Source organism: Podarcis pityusensis, assembly GCF_964106645.2.
Source record: "Podarcis pityusensis genome assembly, chromosome: 6".
Classification (NCBI taxonomy): domain Eukaryota; kingdom Metazoa; phylum Chordata; class Lepidosauria; order Squamata; family Lacertidae; genus Podarcis; species Podarcis pityusensis.
The window spans coordinates 95,691,391-95,707,914 of NC_138030.1; the positions used below are offsets into that span (position 1 = coordinate 95,691,391).

The 16,524-nt window shown below is 44.3% G+C and overlaps 1 protein-coding gene across 1 annotated transcript in view; it reads left to right on the top strand.

Annotated features, from left to right (window-relative positions):
- The first annotated feature begins 3,074 nt into the window (after positions 1-3,074).
- Positions 3,075-16,524, top strand: part of LOC308479901 (regulator of G-protein signaling 5-like) — a 33,822-nt gene continuing 20,372 nt past the window's right edge. Inside the window, exons 1-2 of the mRNA XM_081010901.1 lie at positions 3,075-3,234; positions 13,383-13,493. Of these exons, the coding sequence (XP_080867027.1) occupies positions 3,191-3,234; positions 13,383-13,493 (155 nt within the window). The 5' untranslated portion in view covers positions 3,075-3,190. The remainder of the gene's footprint in view (positions 3,235-13,382; positions 13,494-16,524) is intronic.

Below are 16,524 nucleotides of genomic sequence, written 5' to 3' on the forward strand. Positions count from 1 at the left end.
TGACTTGTTGAAATCCAATTGTACTGGTGTCATGTAGTAGCTAATAGACTTAACCTGGGATAGCTCAGTCAGTAGAGCATGAGACTCTTAATCTCAGGGTCATGGGTTTGAATCCCACATTGGGCAAAAGATTCCTGCACTGCAGAGGGTTGGACTAGATGACCCTCAGGGTCCCTTCCAACTCTACAATTCTATGATTCTGTGACTGAGTTACAAATGAAAATGTTCCTGGTACAAATCCCACCTCAGCAGTGAATACTCTGGGTGGCCTGAGGCAAGCTACACACTGAACCCTCTATTTGCAATATGGGGATGTTAACCAACTTGCCTTTCAGGCTGTTGTAAGGATTACCTGCTAACGTGCATGAAGCTCTTTGAACAAGCCCCCTACACAGGCTTTGTTTGTTTGATAGCATGACTAAACTGGAGTTTGAACCGGGACCTGAGCCATGCTAGATCTCCAGTGCTACTTTGGATTCTATGTCCAGTAAGACTAGTATAAATTTTATTTCTTCTGACGTGAAAAGGAGGACACAAAAATGATGTATCCTAGATTCAGGGTCTGCTGGGAGGCTGCACCCCTCTCTCCTGGGGAAAACACACTGCTGTATGGGAACCCAGGTGTTTTTTCTCTCGTGACTGAGCACTCTTCTGCTGTTGTAGGTGGTGGGTCTGTTCTGTGGTCATCTTCTGAAATGGTGAGTGTGTCTCAAGCACTTGACAGAGTTGCTCCTAAATGCTCCCACTTGGCAGTGCTTTGGTTTGCTGAGGAGATAGGTGGGGCAACAGCTGGCATGAAGTATTCCTCACTTCTTGAGACAGTGCATGATCAGGGAGCAGGATCGTGTCACACTAGCTCCCTATCACACTCTCATCCTGTGACATCAAGTACTCTGGTTGCCCTGACATCCGTGTGTGTGCATGATGACCATCTTCAGCCTTCATGCCTACGGCTGTGCCCCTGAAAACTTCCCTGCTGCAGGTGTTAGCACTGTACTTGCTGGTGCCAGAGGGTGGGGCAAGCTGGAGTGTCTGGTATTGGGAAAGACTGATTATTTATTTATTTATTTGCCACTCTCCCACACTCAAAGCAACTTACAAAAAACAAATGACATTTCTGTGCGCTCTGGTTTCTGTCACGGTGTCCCGTTGTGCCAGAAGCGGTTTAGTCATGCTGGCCACATGATCTGGAAAGCTGTCTGCAGACAAATGCCAGGTCCCTCGGCCTGAAGCGAGATGAGCACCACCTCATAGTCGCCTTTGACTGGACTTAGATCTATATCTATCTATCTATCTATCTATCTATCTATCTATCTCATCATGTCAGATCCACTTCTATCCCACCCCACTAAAAGATAAGTTCTGGATGAATAATAATGTTTTTGACTAGCACCTAAAGACGAAAGTGATGGCACCATGTGTGTCTCCCTGGAGAGAGCACTCTAGAAACAGGGAGTCGCCACAGAGAAGGTCCATTCTTGCGTTGTCACCCTTTGTACCTCCTTTGGAGGGCACACACAAATAAGGGCCTCAAATGATGGGTGGCATGCCAGGGTGGGGAAGGGAACTGCTTGGTGTGCATTGGCTCTCGGCTACTGCCGGAGTGGTGTTCTGCTTTGCCACACCTGGCAGCAGCTAAGGCTGCACACCTTTCGTGCTGAAGGGGCCAGTGGTCATGCAGTTGTGCCTGCACTACCATCCCTGGGTTTGATTCTATGCCCTCTAGCAGCAGAACACAAGAGAACAACAGGAATGCAAAATAGTTGTCATTACTAGTGGTAGCTGTCAATGTTTGCATGTCTAGGTTTATTAAGAACATTCAAATGGATGTAAAAACACGAGTGGTTTCACTGGAATGCCCTCAGTTTTGTAACTTTAAAGATGTGTAGAAGAAAGAAGAAAGCTAAGCAGGGGTGCCAGGTAAACCCCACCCCACAAACTGATCACAAGACACAGCGCACCCCCCCATTTGAATAGCAATGCCCATCAACTTGGGGGGGGGGGGCGAAGGGACCTCAGCCCCCTAGGAGTTTGGCAATGGCAGTCACCCCTTCTCCTCTGCCCCTAGGCAGCCCCTGGGACAGAGAACCACCTTACTTCAGCCCTTCTCTGGGGCCTGCCATAGTGAGAAAGAAGGGAGCTCTCTAAGCCACTGCTTCCCCGGACACCTTCCCTCCCTTGCTAGAGAAGGGCATGGCAGGGGGCTGGCCTTGCAAGCTGAGCTGAAAGAGGCCTGCACCTTAGAAAAGGGCCGTGGGGTACATGGACTTGTCAGGGTGCCAGCTGCTCACGGAGTGGATTGTTTCACAAACTATTTCAGGGTTTTTTCCATCGTAAGCCAGTTCACATGATGCAGATTTTAAAGAAATACTTCATAAAATACCACACGCCTAAAAGAAAAGCAAATACAGATGCTCAACAACAATCAATGGTTCTGGGGCACTAATTGCTCTACTTGGAAGGCATAAATTACAGCAACAGTGAAATTTAGAACAAAGGTCCCAGATCATGCACGTTTTATCAATCCGATTTATAAATCCTTGTTTATATTGCCTTTATCTGCCTCCCTGTCCAGTTCTCTTCCCCTTTCCTGTTCCCCTTTTATTTGATTATTTGCATATTTATGCTAGTAAGTACTGTGAACACGGCTATAGAACTTTAAAATGTAATATATATGTGTGTGTGTGTGTGTGTGACTAATGGAAAGCTATTATTATATTAGAACTGTAAATAAATCCTTCAGGGTTTTACTGACTTTGCCCCAAAGATTTGGAGAAGGACTGGGTTGTCCATAATTTGCCAGGTTAAATGCTGTCAATGCTTTCTTAGAAAAATTCCTTCCTGTAGCACCTTAAAGACCAACTAAGTTAGTTCTTGGTATAAGCTTTCGTGTGCAAGCACACTTCTTCAGATACCTTTCTTAAGCAGTCTTGAGTCAACAGCAGCTAACTTGGGAAATGCAAAAAGGAAGGCCGCCTCATTGCCTCCTGAGGAGGTCTGTGCCCGTCCGGCTAATGCTCCTTGGCTCAGAATCACCACACGGGACGTGATTGGCCAAAGGGGCTGGCTGGGATTCAAGGCAGCCTCTATATATTTCTGAAAGGAAGCCGGCTGCTGCGTTCCAGACGGAGTCTCAGCCTCCCCCCACACAATCTGCCTGGCATCAAGGACACACTAACCACACGGCAAGATGTGCAAAGGACTAGCTGCCTTGCCCCACACATGTCTGGAGAGGTGAGAGAACCAGTTTGTCTCTTTAAACAGGAAAATTACTGGGTTGATGGGCTGAAAAGGAACACAGCAGCCTTTTCTCAGAATGAGAGTTAGCGTACATTGAAGACAGAAAATATATCCCTAGCATGTTAGGATGTTCTCCTGCTCTCATTCATTTTAGTGCAAATTGTGCAGGAGAAGTGCCAGGCGGACTGTGCCGGTGGTGTCAGGATGGTATAAAATGAGCTTCATCAACACAGTAAAGAAATAAGGTGGCTGAACAGAACAGAAAAGTATAATTAACTGAGTTAATTTGTTTTCTATTATGCATGTATGGAACCAGAAAGCTAATTAAATTTTGGATTTATAGAGGTGAACTGTTATTTTGAAGAATGCCATAGAAGGTTCTGTTAAGGCAAAGCAAGAAGGTGGAGAGTGAGCTGAATTCTCCGCCGTCTATGCTTCCCCACCCAACTACCTTTTAAAAACTTGTTTTTATCCCAGTAGGATTTATTTCCATTTTTAAACCCATACTGGGAGGAAAAAAATGTCTTAATAGGAGTTTTCTTGAGAGGGACTGTGGGTGGGGAAAAGGCTCAGCTCTTACTCTGTTCATCTTTAATGCATTTTAATTCTCCTTTACACACACACACATTCTACTTTATATGGATTTGATACAGGTCCCATTCTGCACATGACCTGTTTTTAATTTAGCCTTAAGGCTGAATGATAATGTGCTCCAAGCCTCAGTTGGCCATCTGAAATATCAGGATAACAATACTGACATAAATATATTAGGATTTCCATTAAACCAAATAACAGCCATTAAACCAAATAACAGATGAGATAACGGTATAAACATTTATTTTATAAGCAGCTGATAATAACTGTAGAGATCCTAACTTAAAACAAAAGCAAAGAAGCGTCTTTGTCTCTTGATGAAACACATCGGATGCCTAAAGGTTTCCAGATTTGCTGCTTGCCTACAAGGTTTCCTTTTCCAAGAGTTTACCCCTCTGGGTGAATCCAAACCATCAAGCCCAGCAAAACAGATAACTTCTGCACAGGAATTGTACCTGCAGTCATCCTGATACTGCTTGCACAGGTCATCATAAAGATTAGTGCAATCATGAATGAAGTTCTTTCAGTATTCTAAGTGCTAAGGATTCTATATGTTCATAGCTAAAGCTGCAGTCAACCTCACTTACCTGGGAGTGAGCCCCATCAAATTCATGGGACTTACTTCTGAGGAGACATGGTAGAATTGCAGCACAAGTATATCCTTATGTAGCCAAAATGGCACCATCCCTACACAAGGGAGAAGTTATCTGAGGGGTGGGTTTTTTTTTTTGTTTTTTTTTTTGCAGAAGCGGGGCACCTAATGAAGCAAAACAACAAAACAAAACCCTAAAGAACCCTGCTAGGTGTCTGTTGGTGGGAGTGGAAAGAGATATCTCTCTCTCCTCTTTCTGAGATGGAAAAGGATGGAAAGCTGACATGCTGACTGCCTGGAGCGCTGAGCAGAGAGTGCACACCACACTGCAACATTTTGTTGCAGGTCGCCTTATTTAGTAGTGAATCTCTTGTTTCTAGCTTGTCACCACAAGCAAGGCAATGGGCTACTGGTCATTCTTTAAACCCAGGATTTCCGTGTTTTTTATTACTCAGGAGAGGGGTCAAGCTATATTTGGATTGTAGGGGAGGGCAATCACTAAGCATGCCGTGTGCAGCCCCTTCTTGGGTTTGTCATGTACCGCTGGTGCTGGCTTGGATTTCTTAGTAAAAGTGCATACCTTTCAGGATTTGTTGGGTGTCAATGGGTTTTTAAAAAGAAGGTCCTGCATGGGAAAGCAGCTCTACATAATACGGAAGACAGTAAACTAATTCTGTAGCTTTTTCTTGAGACTTTGGACACATTAGCAATCATTCCTAGGATTTATAACCACACAGCTTTTGACTTTTCAACAGCACTTATTTACACACATCCCCTATGACAAATTCTTCAGGGCAGTGCTGGCCCTTTCTTGTATTGCACTGGGCCTGCGGTGCATCAGACAGGAGGGGACGCCCAGCGAGAGAAACAAAGGAGAGAAAGTGGTGAGAAACAAAGATGGCGGAAGAAACACGGACGACAACATTGGGGGGGGGGAGACTGAGGGAGCTGAAAGGAGGAGGAGGAGGAGGAGGAGGAGGCAGAAGCTGCATCCTCGTGCACACACTTTTCTCCAGTTTGCCATTCTTTCACTTTTTATAGAGAATTCAGATTACATTACAATCTTGCATTTCAGCATTTTCTGTGTTATCTTTCTACCTCTATTTCATATGTGATTGTTGAGCAGGGGATGGAGGTTGTCTGAAAACAATTACAGCACTAACTTCTCAAGTGTGGCCAGGCAAAGGGCATTGAGAGTTTCTAGGGCTCCTGTGTCTTTAATTAAAAGCATCCTGTTAGCTAGTTCAGCCTGTTTTCTGTAGAACATGACTGGGGGTGGGCGGGCTACTGATTATATTTGCCTTTTTTTTTACTGTTTGAACAACTTTTCAGCAACTGCCACAGACTGATCATTTATTTTCCTTGGTAGTGTAGAATTATTTATCTTCCGTTTATTTTAAATTTTTTATTTTTTTATATAGCATTAGTGTTATTTCACTGTGTGAAAATGAAAAGATTAAAGAGGAGGAAATCAGCAATGAAAAGTCCTGCACCCCCCGGCTGCTTCTACAATTCACAGGAGCTAGAAGTGACAATATGGCAATTTAGAAACAGTCTTCAATCAGCAATAAAAAGCTTTTAATCAGTCATCCCTGAGCCTTGCTCAATAGGAAGAAATGAAATGAACTGGATCAGCAAACAGCATGTTTTTAATTATCGTTAGCATCAATCTTTGCTAAATGGGACTGACTTCTCGTCGTAGTAACATTTATTAAATTTGTTTGTCACTTTATCTTGCCCAAGGCAACTTAAAACAATTTGTAACCAACCAACAAAAACAAGCAAGCAAAACCCATTTAAATGCATTAAAACTAAGCGGAGCAGGAAAAACCCCAGTACATAAGAAACATCCCACCCACTTCTGAAAGGCCATAGATAGTTAAAGGTCAAAGGCCTGGTTGAAGAGGAACGTTTTTGCCTGGCACCTAAAGATGTAGAATGAAGGTGCCAGGCGAGCCTCTCTGGGAGAGCATAAGTGGGGAGCCACCAGAAAAAAGGCCCATTCTCATGTTGCCGCCCTTTGGACCTATCATGGAGGAGGCACACGAAGAAGGGCCTCAGGGGATGGTCTCAGTTCATATGGGAAGGGACAGTATTGCGGTCCTGAGTCGCTTAAGGCTTCATAAGGCATATTATGTGCTGTGTTTCACTACTGTTTTGATATTGCTAAAGGGCTGGCAGAGACAAGGACTTCAGAAAGAAAAGAGTGTAAATGTGTGAGTGAGATAAGCTGGAAAATTGGGGCAGCAGCGGACGGGGGACGGGACAAGTTGCATGAGGAGAACAAGTCCTTCCATTGGGTAGTAGCAAACCCTCCAGCATTTCTCTGATGAATTGTGATAAACATAATGTGCTCATGCACATGTAGCTTATTCTTCCTTTGAAAAAGAAAAGAAAAGCAGAGGAGCAGGCGATGATTCCTGCTTGTTAATCAGCTGCCAGAGGAAAAAGATTCTGGCTTGGCCTCCGGGAGAATGCAGTACTAAAATGTGGAAACCCTAACTGGCAGTGTGAAGTAACATAGCCCCAAACCCAGTTTGCCATGTCAGTGAGCTGCCCTTATGGCCAAATGTTCCCGTTGCTTGAGCCGAATCCTGGCTTCTCTCCTGTGCCCGTCCCACACCTGCTCTGCGTCAACACCTGCTGCTTTGCTGAGCCCGCCATCCTCCAATTCCAGCTTTGCTTGACAGCAACTCTGGGCGCAGTGCTTTGGTGTGCCGGGTGATGTGATGAAAGAAAACAAATGGGTGCTGTCCATGAGTTTTATTAGCCACAGGCCGTGACAACAGAGGCAGCGTGATAAAAGAATAAAACAACAAGGGCAGGGGCCCAAATCTGTGTGGAAAGACACAAGACAAGAACTATCCATCAAAGAAAAAGCCTGGTTTTCATCTGATGAAACAGAATAACAAGCCAAAGATAATATGAGAACATGAAGACCAATGAAAAACCACAGAGGTCCCAACTTAAAAGGGGGAAAAAAAACCCTCTTGATTTTTTATTTTATTTTTTGTGGGGACGGTCTAAATGACTTTGGGATCTGCTGCTTGTACATATATGTCTCCTTTCTACAGTTTTACACTAAAGTGGTACTTCGGGTTAAGAACTTAATCATTCCAGAGGTCCGTTCTTAACCTGAAACTGTTCTTAACCTGAAGCACCACTTTAGCTAACGGGGCCTCCTGCTGCTGCCGTGCGATTTCTGTTCTCATAGTGAAGCAAAGTTCTTAACCCGAGGTAATATTTCTGGGTTAGCGGAGTCTGTAACCCGAAGCATCTGTAACCCGAGGTACCACTGTACTGGTCACTCAAATCTCTGCCAGGAGAAAGATAATTTCACAAAGCCCACAAGTGTTAGTAGCTGTGGCCTATGCTATTTTTCTAGAAAAAGAGGTGCCTGAACTCACCATGAACACCTCCCTCGTTCTCTTAGAATGGCAATGGTGCCCACCTGAAAGGAGTCGGAACTGAGTTCCGGCTGAAAAAAGCCCTGGCCATAGGCAATTTCAACACGAGTGGAAAGGGAATGGCACTAGCCGTTCCTAGAATATGTCCCAGGAAACCAGCTGGTGCAAATACAACCTCAAAGTGGGGAATAAGCCAACAATTCCCTTTATTGTGAATGCCATTTTATTTTGCAGAGCCAAACAAACACACCTCCTTTTGGATCTCTTCCTGATCATGGGATGGGATTAATTGATTTCTTTTTATGTTTTAATGGAATTTTCCCATAGTTGCTTTTGGAAAAACTGGACCTTTGGTAATACAATAGATGTGATTTATTTTAACAACCACATTTTCTTATCTTCTTTTACCGTTTGTTTTTTGTTTGGACACTTAATAGTTATTTCATCATGTGTGCAGCTGCACCAACTTAGCATTGCTGATTTACAATAAACTGTTAATCTTATTTCTGTGACTGAGCTGGGTGGTGTGAGAAAGGGGGCATGCAAGACTCAGACTCTCACGGGTTGCCAGCTTCGGCCATTGTTACTTGTTCCACAGGCTGTGTACCAAAATAAGGTCTGAGTTCCTCCCCTGGGGTAAGTGCATTGTGACATGCCACCCCAGGCACACTTACACAGGGTTCATGTTTCCTTTTGGGAATGGGCACAATGGAGACAGTGGTGTCTTTATCACATATGGTTGATTTACACATATATACAACCTGAACCTACGATGGAGGGGTTCACAGCATCAGCACCCCAAGAGGGTCTTGCTTCTCCCATAGCTGCAGCCTTGGATTCAGGCAGACCTCCACCACTGCTCTCAAACATTGCTCTGCCTCTCCTATTCGCTGCTTTGTTTCTTGGTCACAAAACTCCTATCTCTAGCTCACATAGCTCCCCACTCTCCAAACCCTGGCTTTATCTGTTGAGGGAGGGGCCTCAACTATTTGCTGTCCCACACAAAGTCTCTTTGTGCTTTGTCTTAATGGCTTGTCAACCTGAAGGCTAGCCTGGCTTAATTAACACTTTTAACACTTGCTAAATTGAGGGATTAATCCAGTATCACTCAGTTTAACACCCAAGGGTTTGATTAGATTTTAACACTTTGCTGAATCCAGGGCTTATAGTGGTCTAGCAATTTCCTGGAATCAGAAGCCTTTGATTAAATTCTAACACTTACTGGTTCCAGGAATTTAGAAGTGTCTAGCACACACACAATTAATTGCAGCGCCACGGTGCCAAATAATGACAAGACACTGAGAGATGCTTGTTTTTAAGTTAAATGCAGCTGGGAAAGAAGGATCATAAGCTACTCAGATAACTTTTGTTATTGGCCACAGAATAAATATTGAACATAGATGAAAACATGGCTTACAGCTTGGGAAGGGACATGATCCATTACTGCCTCCTGCTGATAAGGCTAATAGTTGCTTCATCAGGACTGTGGCGGCTGAAACGGCCGAACCCTCCTCCACATCCACCAGAATCCTAATCCTGCTTCCTACCACCTCACAGCAGTCACTAAAACTTTGTGTGTATGTTTACTGCATTCTTGCAATTAACCTCATGTTTAGTTTGGCCTTCTCCTGGGAATTGGGCCTAATCCCATTGCATTCAGGCAGCCACATCTCTACCTGCCCCACACCTGATCTAGGGTTGGGGCAGGAGGGCATGCTTTGGGTAAAAGACTTCGTGGGCCAAATTTGAACCCCTGGCAGGCCAGGTTTGGCCCACAGGCTGGAGTTTCCCCACCCCTGTCCTCATGAGAAGACATTGCTGGACTGAGCATCTGCTCACAGTCCTTCTGTACAGGGGTTACTGTGTCTAGAAACTGCTTGCTTGCTTGAACTAATAATGCTCCTTGCCTCTCGCTCCCATCCCACCTGGCTTGCTCCCACATGACTTTTGGGCTTTGGTCCTGTTGCCACCTGAGATGCAGATTGCCAGTGAGTTCTGATCTAAGCAGAAATTCAGCAGGTGCAGCCTTTCCTGGCATAGAGATAGGACAATACTTATTTATAAAATAGTTATCTATAAAACTGACTGAGCAACTGCTGTGCAGATAGAACAGGGCCCAAACTGGGTGCAATCTCCTTGGCTAACTTTCTGGGGATGGGCCAGCAGGAAATGTACCCGTCTGAGTCCATGCTTCACTGCACACCCAGTTGTGTGTGGTATCAGTAGATGTCAGAAGCACAGGAAGGCAACATCCCTAAGCTCTGTCATTCCAAAGAAGTTTTCAGAGCTTCTCCTGCTTATGGTTTTTAATCTGCATTAATTGCAGAAGAGTTCTGCTTATCCAAGAGGTCTTTGCTTTGATATAGGAGATCCATTTGATAACCTGAGGATAAGCAAATAATATTGCTTAAGAAACTTTGGTGAAAGGGAAAACCACTTCCGGTGAAATTTGTCCAGAGCTGAAACAGGCTTTAGTTACCCACTGGAAGATTCAAAGCAGTTTTTCCTTTGTTTTGAGAGGATGAGCCTGCAAGAACCTCCCTTAGTCTGGCACAACCATAAAATATATCCAAAAAAAGGCAGAAGAAACTGCTATTCTTGCATGCTAAAACCTTGCATACCAAAAAGTATATTTTCTTCGAAATTTCTAAAGCAACTAGTGTGCTTGCGTTTATTTCTAGGCTCAGGGACTCCCAGAATACAGAGTATTTTTTCTCATATTGGGGGTGGGGTGTTCCGTTTGCATCCACTCTCAGTCTGCATTTCTAATGAGAGTATCCTTACTCAAGAGACACCTCGGTCAAAAGAGAGCATGGGGACTTAGCCACCCTTTGGCCTGTGAAAAAGGCTTTTCCCAGGTCAAGTGAATACATTTCTTGGAACTACTGATTATGGAAATAGCCTTAGCATCTGTTGACGTCCTCCAAAGAGATGGATGAGTAAGATTTTGACTCCAGGGTCCAAAAAGCCAAGAACATAACGGTCAGTCTTCAGAACTCTTGAGATTTCCTGCCTATGGAGAAAGGAAAAGAAAGAGAAAAACGGAAAGAAAGGAAAAGGAATGGAAAGAACACTGTGCAGGGACGGCCTTTTAATAAGGCAATAGAAAGCAGTCCACTTTGGGCTTTGTGGATTGTGCACAACATAGCCATTGCCACTGGAGAAGTGAGGAGAAGTGATGTGGTGGCTTTCAGTGAGATATCGCAAGAGCCCTGCAAAATCTCCTGGACTGCTCACGAGGTCTCACCCAAAGCCACAGCCATGTGAAACAAGGCTTTGGCGTGGAGGTGGGGGCCAGGCACACAGGATGGCACTTTCATATTTTGCGTCAGGTGGCAAAGCAGGCCAGGCAGCCCCTGACGCTGTGTCATTTGATAAACTTTTAAATTAACGAGGCTTCCAAATTACTTGAGCCACCAATACAGGATACAGCTGCTTACACCCCCTTCCTCATTCTCCTACTGGTTCCCTTACCCACCCTCATCCATTGTCTGAGCTCTATAGATCACAGAATCATTGTGGTGCTGTGTCTAGTGTGCTTTTCACAAACCAGGGAGATACGGGTTTCATTCCTGCTTTCTATGGAGCTCACTGGGCTCAGTCGTAGCCTCTCTCCATCTGCTGCATAGGGCTGTTGTGAAGATAAATAGGGAAGCCTCCGTGGGCATCCTGCGCTCCCTGTAGGAATAAAAGAAGAGCCCAGCTCAGTGGTACCAAAAGCCCATCTCACTGAAGGCAGCCCTGTTTAGGGAAGCTTTTAATGTTTAACAGACCACTGTATTTTAATATTTTGTTGGAAGCCGCCCAGAGTGGCTGGGGAAACCAAGCCAGATGGGCGGGGTATAAATAATAATAATAATAATAATAATAATAATAATAATAGTAATAATAATAATTGTTAATATAGTATCTTGTATCCTACAGTGACCAACCAGATGCCTTTGGGAAGCCTGCAAGCGTGACATGGGGTGCTCAGGCTCCCCAGGAACTGGCATTCAGAGATAGCCACCATGATTAGTTGCTATAACTATCAATAGCCTTTGTTGTTGTTGTTGTTGTTGCTGCTGCTGCTGCTCCAGGAATCTATCTAATCCCCTTTTAAAGCTGTTGACATGGGTGGCCATCATGACATCTTGCTGTAGCGAGTGGCATGGTTTACTTACAGTATGTGCTGTGAGAAGAAATTTCTTTCTTTTGTTGTCCTGAATCTCCCAACATTCAGCTTTAATGGTGAAGCATATATATATATATATATATATATATATATACACATAAGATTGCAAAAAAAAACATTGTGGAAAATAACTTCCCACCACCACAAGTAGTAATTGTTAGTACCTGTCCATCTCGAGAGACAATGGAGGGCACCTCAAACCGCTGCAATAGCAGCACCCAAGTGGCGCAAGCCTGAGCAGTGTGTATGGGGGTCCTAGGCTGCCCAGACAACAAGACCCCCCTCTCAGCCTTGCTGATGTGGCTGAAAGGAAAGCAGAGCGATATATTTGGCACCAGCTTAGCTGCAGGCGTTGCTGGAAGGATGTGTACAAGATGTCATCCACCTGCCTTAGGGACTCCACTATGAATTTGTGTAGGGTTTACTCCTTAGCCTTTTTTTTCTCATGTAGATACTCCGCAAGGCAGTGGAGGTTTAGGATCAGAGTATTCCTTCTCTTAGATGGGCTGCCTTCCCAAGTGGACCCACCTGCCCCTCACTTTCCTCTACAGCATGTGCAGAAACCGCCTTCTACTTCTAGGTAGTGGTAGGAGGGAAATGTAAGGGTGCTGAGAGTAGTTAGGAGACCCCTCTCACCATGCTACAATTTCCAGCACCCTTACAAAGCTACACTTCCCAGGACTCTTTGAGAGCCAGTGTGGTGTAGGGGTTAAGAGCGGTAGTCTCGTAATCCGGTGAACCAGGTTCGCGTCTCCGCTCCTCCACCTGCAGCTGCTGGGTGACCTTGGGCCAGTCACACTTCTCTGAAGTCTCTCAGCCCCACTCACCTCACAGAGTGTTTGTTGGGGGGAGGAAGGGAAAGGAGAATGTTAGGGTAGTGATAAAGTGGGATATCAAGTCCAAACTCCTCTTCTTCTTCCAAAACTCTTCTTTGGGGGAAGATACAACTATTAAAATGGAAAAAGAGTCTTTTGAAGGCATGGTGTGAATGTGGCCAGTAGACTGGATGATACCCAGGATAAAAGGGGAGATGTCTATGCAATCAGAATAAGGTGAGGAGGAATGGTTTAAAGTCACTTCAACTGAGGGCTCATCCACACTTCCCCTTGCCCTATGCCCAGACAGCACGGATCCAAGAGATTTCCCGCTTGTCCTGTGCTTTCTAGGCACAGGTCAGAGTGGTTTTCCATTTGCCCTGTCACCTTCCGTGGGAAAATCTGCTCTTTGCCACTGAATTGAACAAATGTAGAAGCAACTTGAAGAACTACCTCTCATAAGTTATGACAAATGTACTCAACTGTCTCAGACTAGCATTTATTGAATACAATGGCAGCTACACTTACATATATATTTTTTCATATATCTCTCCCTCCAGAGCCAAGGAGATCAAGACGAAGTTGGGCACACTGCTCCAGAAGCCTGACTCGGCTATTGACTTGATTATCCCTTACCCAGAGAAGCCGGAAAAGCCAGCAAAGGTCCAGAAGTAAGGATATAATAATTGGTCCACTCTACGACCCTGTTTTCTACTGTTTTTGTTTTTCCATTTTGCTGAAGGCCATTTTCTAGCAATGTTACTTTTGAAAGTGTGGTTGGGTGAACTTTTGCAAAACATTTGAAGCTTATTACTCATTATAATACCCTTGTCAGCCTCTTTGAACTCTCAGAAAGGTGGGGCCAAAGTAATGAGGTAGTGGGGAAGTCAGAGGGGAGTGCCTAGGAAGTCAGAGGAAAGTGTATAGACCTTCTTCGTATCATGTTTAGTCTGCTTGCAGAGCATTCCCCTCTTTCTACCCTTCTTACAATGAACAGACCACACAGTGTTAAGTAAGTTTAAAAAGTTATACTTACAAAATGTTCCAAAGGTCAGATTCATGCATTTATCCAAGCAGCAGCAAGGAGAACACAGGCAGAATACCCTTGGAAAATACAGAATGATAGCTTCAAACACATTCTCTAAGCTTGGAGCAAAGCTTAGACATGTCTTCCTTGGTTAGTTACATATTGCAGAAAGGGAACAGGAACAGAAGGCTTCACGTCCTCCCTCTTCAGCAAAGAGGAAGTATGATCTAGCTGAGTCTAGGAATCTAACTCTGTGGTGTTAACCACTTCATGTACTAACTAGCATCTTGCATAGCTATGTTTGACAGCAATTTCCCAAAGCGTGCCTAATTTCATGAGGATGAGTGCAGCCTGAAGGGATAGGTGGAGGGCAGGAGAGGGAAAAACAGGGAGATAGCCAAAATTGACAAAGTGATGGAACCGGTAGTAAGCCTGGGGAAAAGCTCTCTAGAAGCTTCTGGCACCAGTGAATTGGTCTTTTCCAGCAGGCTGATGAACAAGGAGGGAAAGAGAGAGAAAGAAAAGTGGGTGGCAGAAAGACCAGGGAGAAACAGAGAAAGAGAAAAGGCTACTTTGGTTTCTTTGCTACCCAGCACTGGCTTCCTACCCTTTCCACAGAGCCAGGCCCAGGGCATTAAGATCTAAGCCAGTGGGACAAATCCAGTTGAAGCTCAGGCCCAGCAAGGGTTTTAATCTGGAGTTTTCTGGTCTAAATCCACCATTTCAGCCATAATGCTACGCTGACTCTTACCTCCCTCTCACTACCACATATAGTGGGAAAGGCAGTTCAGGAAGTAACAACACATGTTTTCACTTCACTTATGACAGTGGGTTTGTCTGTCTGTTTAAAGCAGTTATAGGCCTCCTTTCCAAAGTTCTCTCAAGGTGGAGTTCAGCTGAAACAATATAATGTTAAATTTTTAAAATGACAAAATCCAAAGGTAAGCAACACTTTAAAATAAAACGAGTCAACATCAAATAGCACAAACCACAGCAGCCAGTTAGCAGTGCATCCAGTGAAAGCACATGACTTAAAAGTCACTTGGAGCAAATAGATCTTCAAAGCATTTTGCAACAACAAGCCTGAAGGGGTCAAGCCAACTATATACCCCTTGAGAGGGAATTCCAGAGTCGAGCCACCACTGAAAAGTCCCTGTCCTTCAACCAATCTTAGGCAGGCCAGCAGTCTGGGTCTCCCGTGCTGAACTGAAGGCACAGGCAGGTTTGTACAGGTGTAAAGCTGTAAACGTGGTCTTTCAGAACACAACTCCATCCAGGATCAACTGAAGACTTAGTACCTCTTTCTTCATCTTAGTTGCCCTTCCATCCCAAAACGTCCTCTAGACACCTGTCTGGGAGTTCCACAGCCTTCCTGGGATTTATAGGTGGAAAACAGAGGTAGAGCTGTCTGTCACCAGAATCCTGATGACACTGCACATTAATACAGGCATTAACAGAGCTTAGAAATAAGTGTTTAAACAGGAAATTAAATGCCCCTGTGATATATGAGGGAATTAAACTTCATTTTACAAAAGGGGAAATAAAATCAGCTTGAAAGTTGATCCCATGGCTTTCACAGCTTGTCAAAGGGCTGTGAGTCGATATATTGCTCTCCTGTCAGTTAATAAAACTTCAGATGTATATTAGCAGGTTTAGAAGAATAAGAGTTTTATAGGAAGTGTGCAAAACAAAGCAATAGTTAATGGTATCAACTGCTGGGAGGCATCTTGGTGGATGGCTCCATTTATGTTTGCCTTGGATCCCTGTGGGCACTACTGCCTGCTGATCCACAGCATTAATCACTGTCAGTTTTATCTGAAGGAAAACAGTCTCCCATCTGTACTGAAGATAAATCAGTTCCAGGAATTGGAACAAAATGAACCCCAGTAGCATCTGCTTTTGTTACGGAGAAGGGTGGCCTCAGTGGGAGAAGGGAAACTACTGTATATTGGCTTTTTGGCCCTGAATCTGTTTCCAATTACTTCTAACGAAGGTTCTGCAGATAGACTGATCTGAAGATTGCATTGTGATCTGCATGGCTGTTATTGGCCTAGTTTGAACAATCATTACAGACAGAAATTAGATAGATTGTGCACTTTTCCTTTTCAAAGTCATTAAGAACAAATTAGGCGATGTGCTTCATCTTGTCCTGATAATGGAAACAGCAGTCTCATCTTGTCAGCCAGCGGCTCCTCTGAGTTTCTGGAAGGAGGAAAGCATTCTGTTTTCTATTATTCCTACTGGAATAAAAGTTTGCTTATTTTTACTATTTGCTATTTTTAATTTCTGATTTTGTGAATCATGCAGAACCCCCCCCCAATTAATTACTGCCAAAGTAGATGCATGCTTAAATACACAGACACAGACAGGCAGCTGCATAGCTTGTTTTTCTGTAGCTGTCCAGGGAGCCCGATTCTCACTGTGAAGGCAGCGCGTGGGAAGCAGAAGCTTATCTCTCCAGATCAGAATGGAGCCTTAGGGTGCTTCCAGATGGAGGTCTATTGTGGAATCAGTACTGCCCCTATGCGGCATTCAGACAACATCAAAATGTCAACTTATACTTTTTTTTACATTTTATTTGGATTTCTTCTTACTGTGAAAAACCAGTTAGATAAAAATCACCCACCATTTCTCTGCAGTTTCTGCTAGTGTGTGGAAGCTGCATTTTGGGGGGT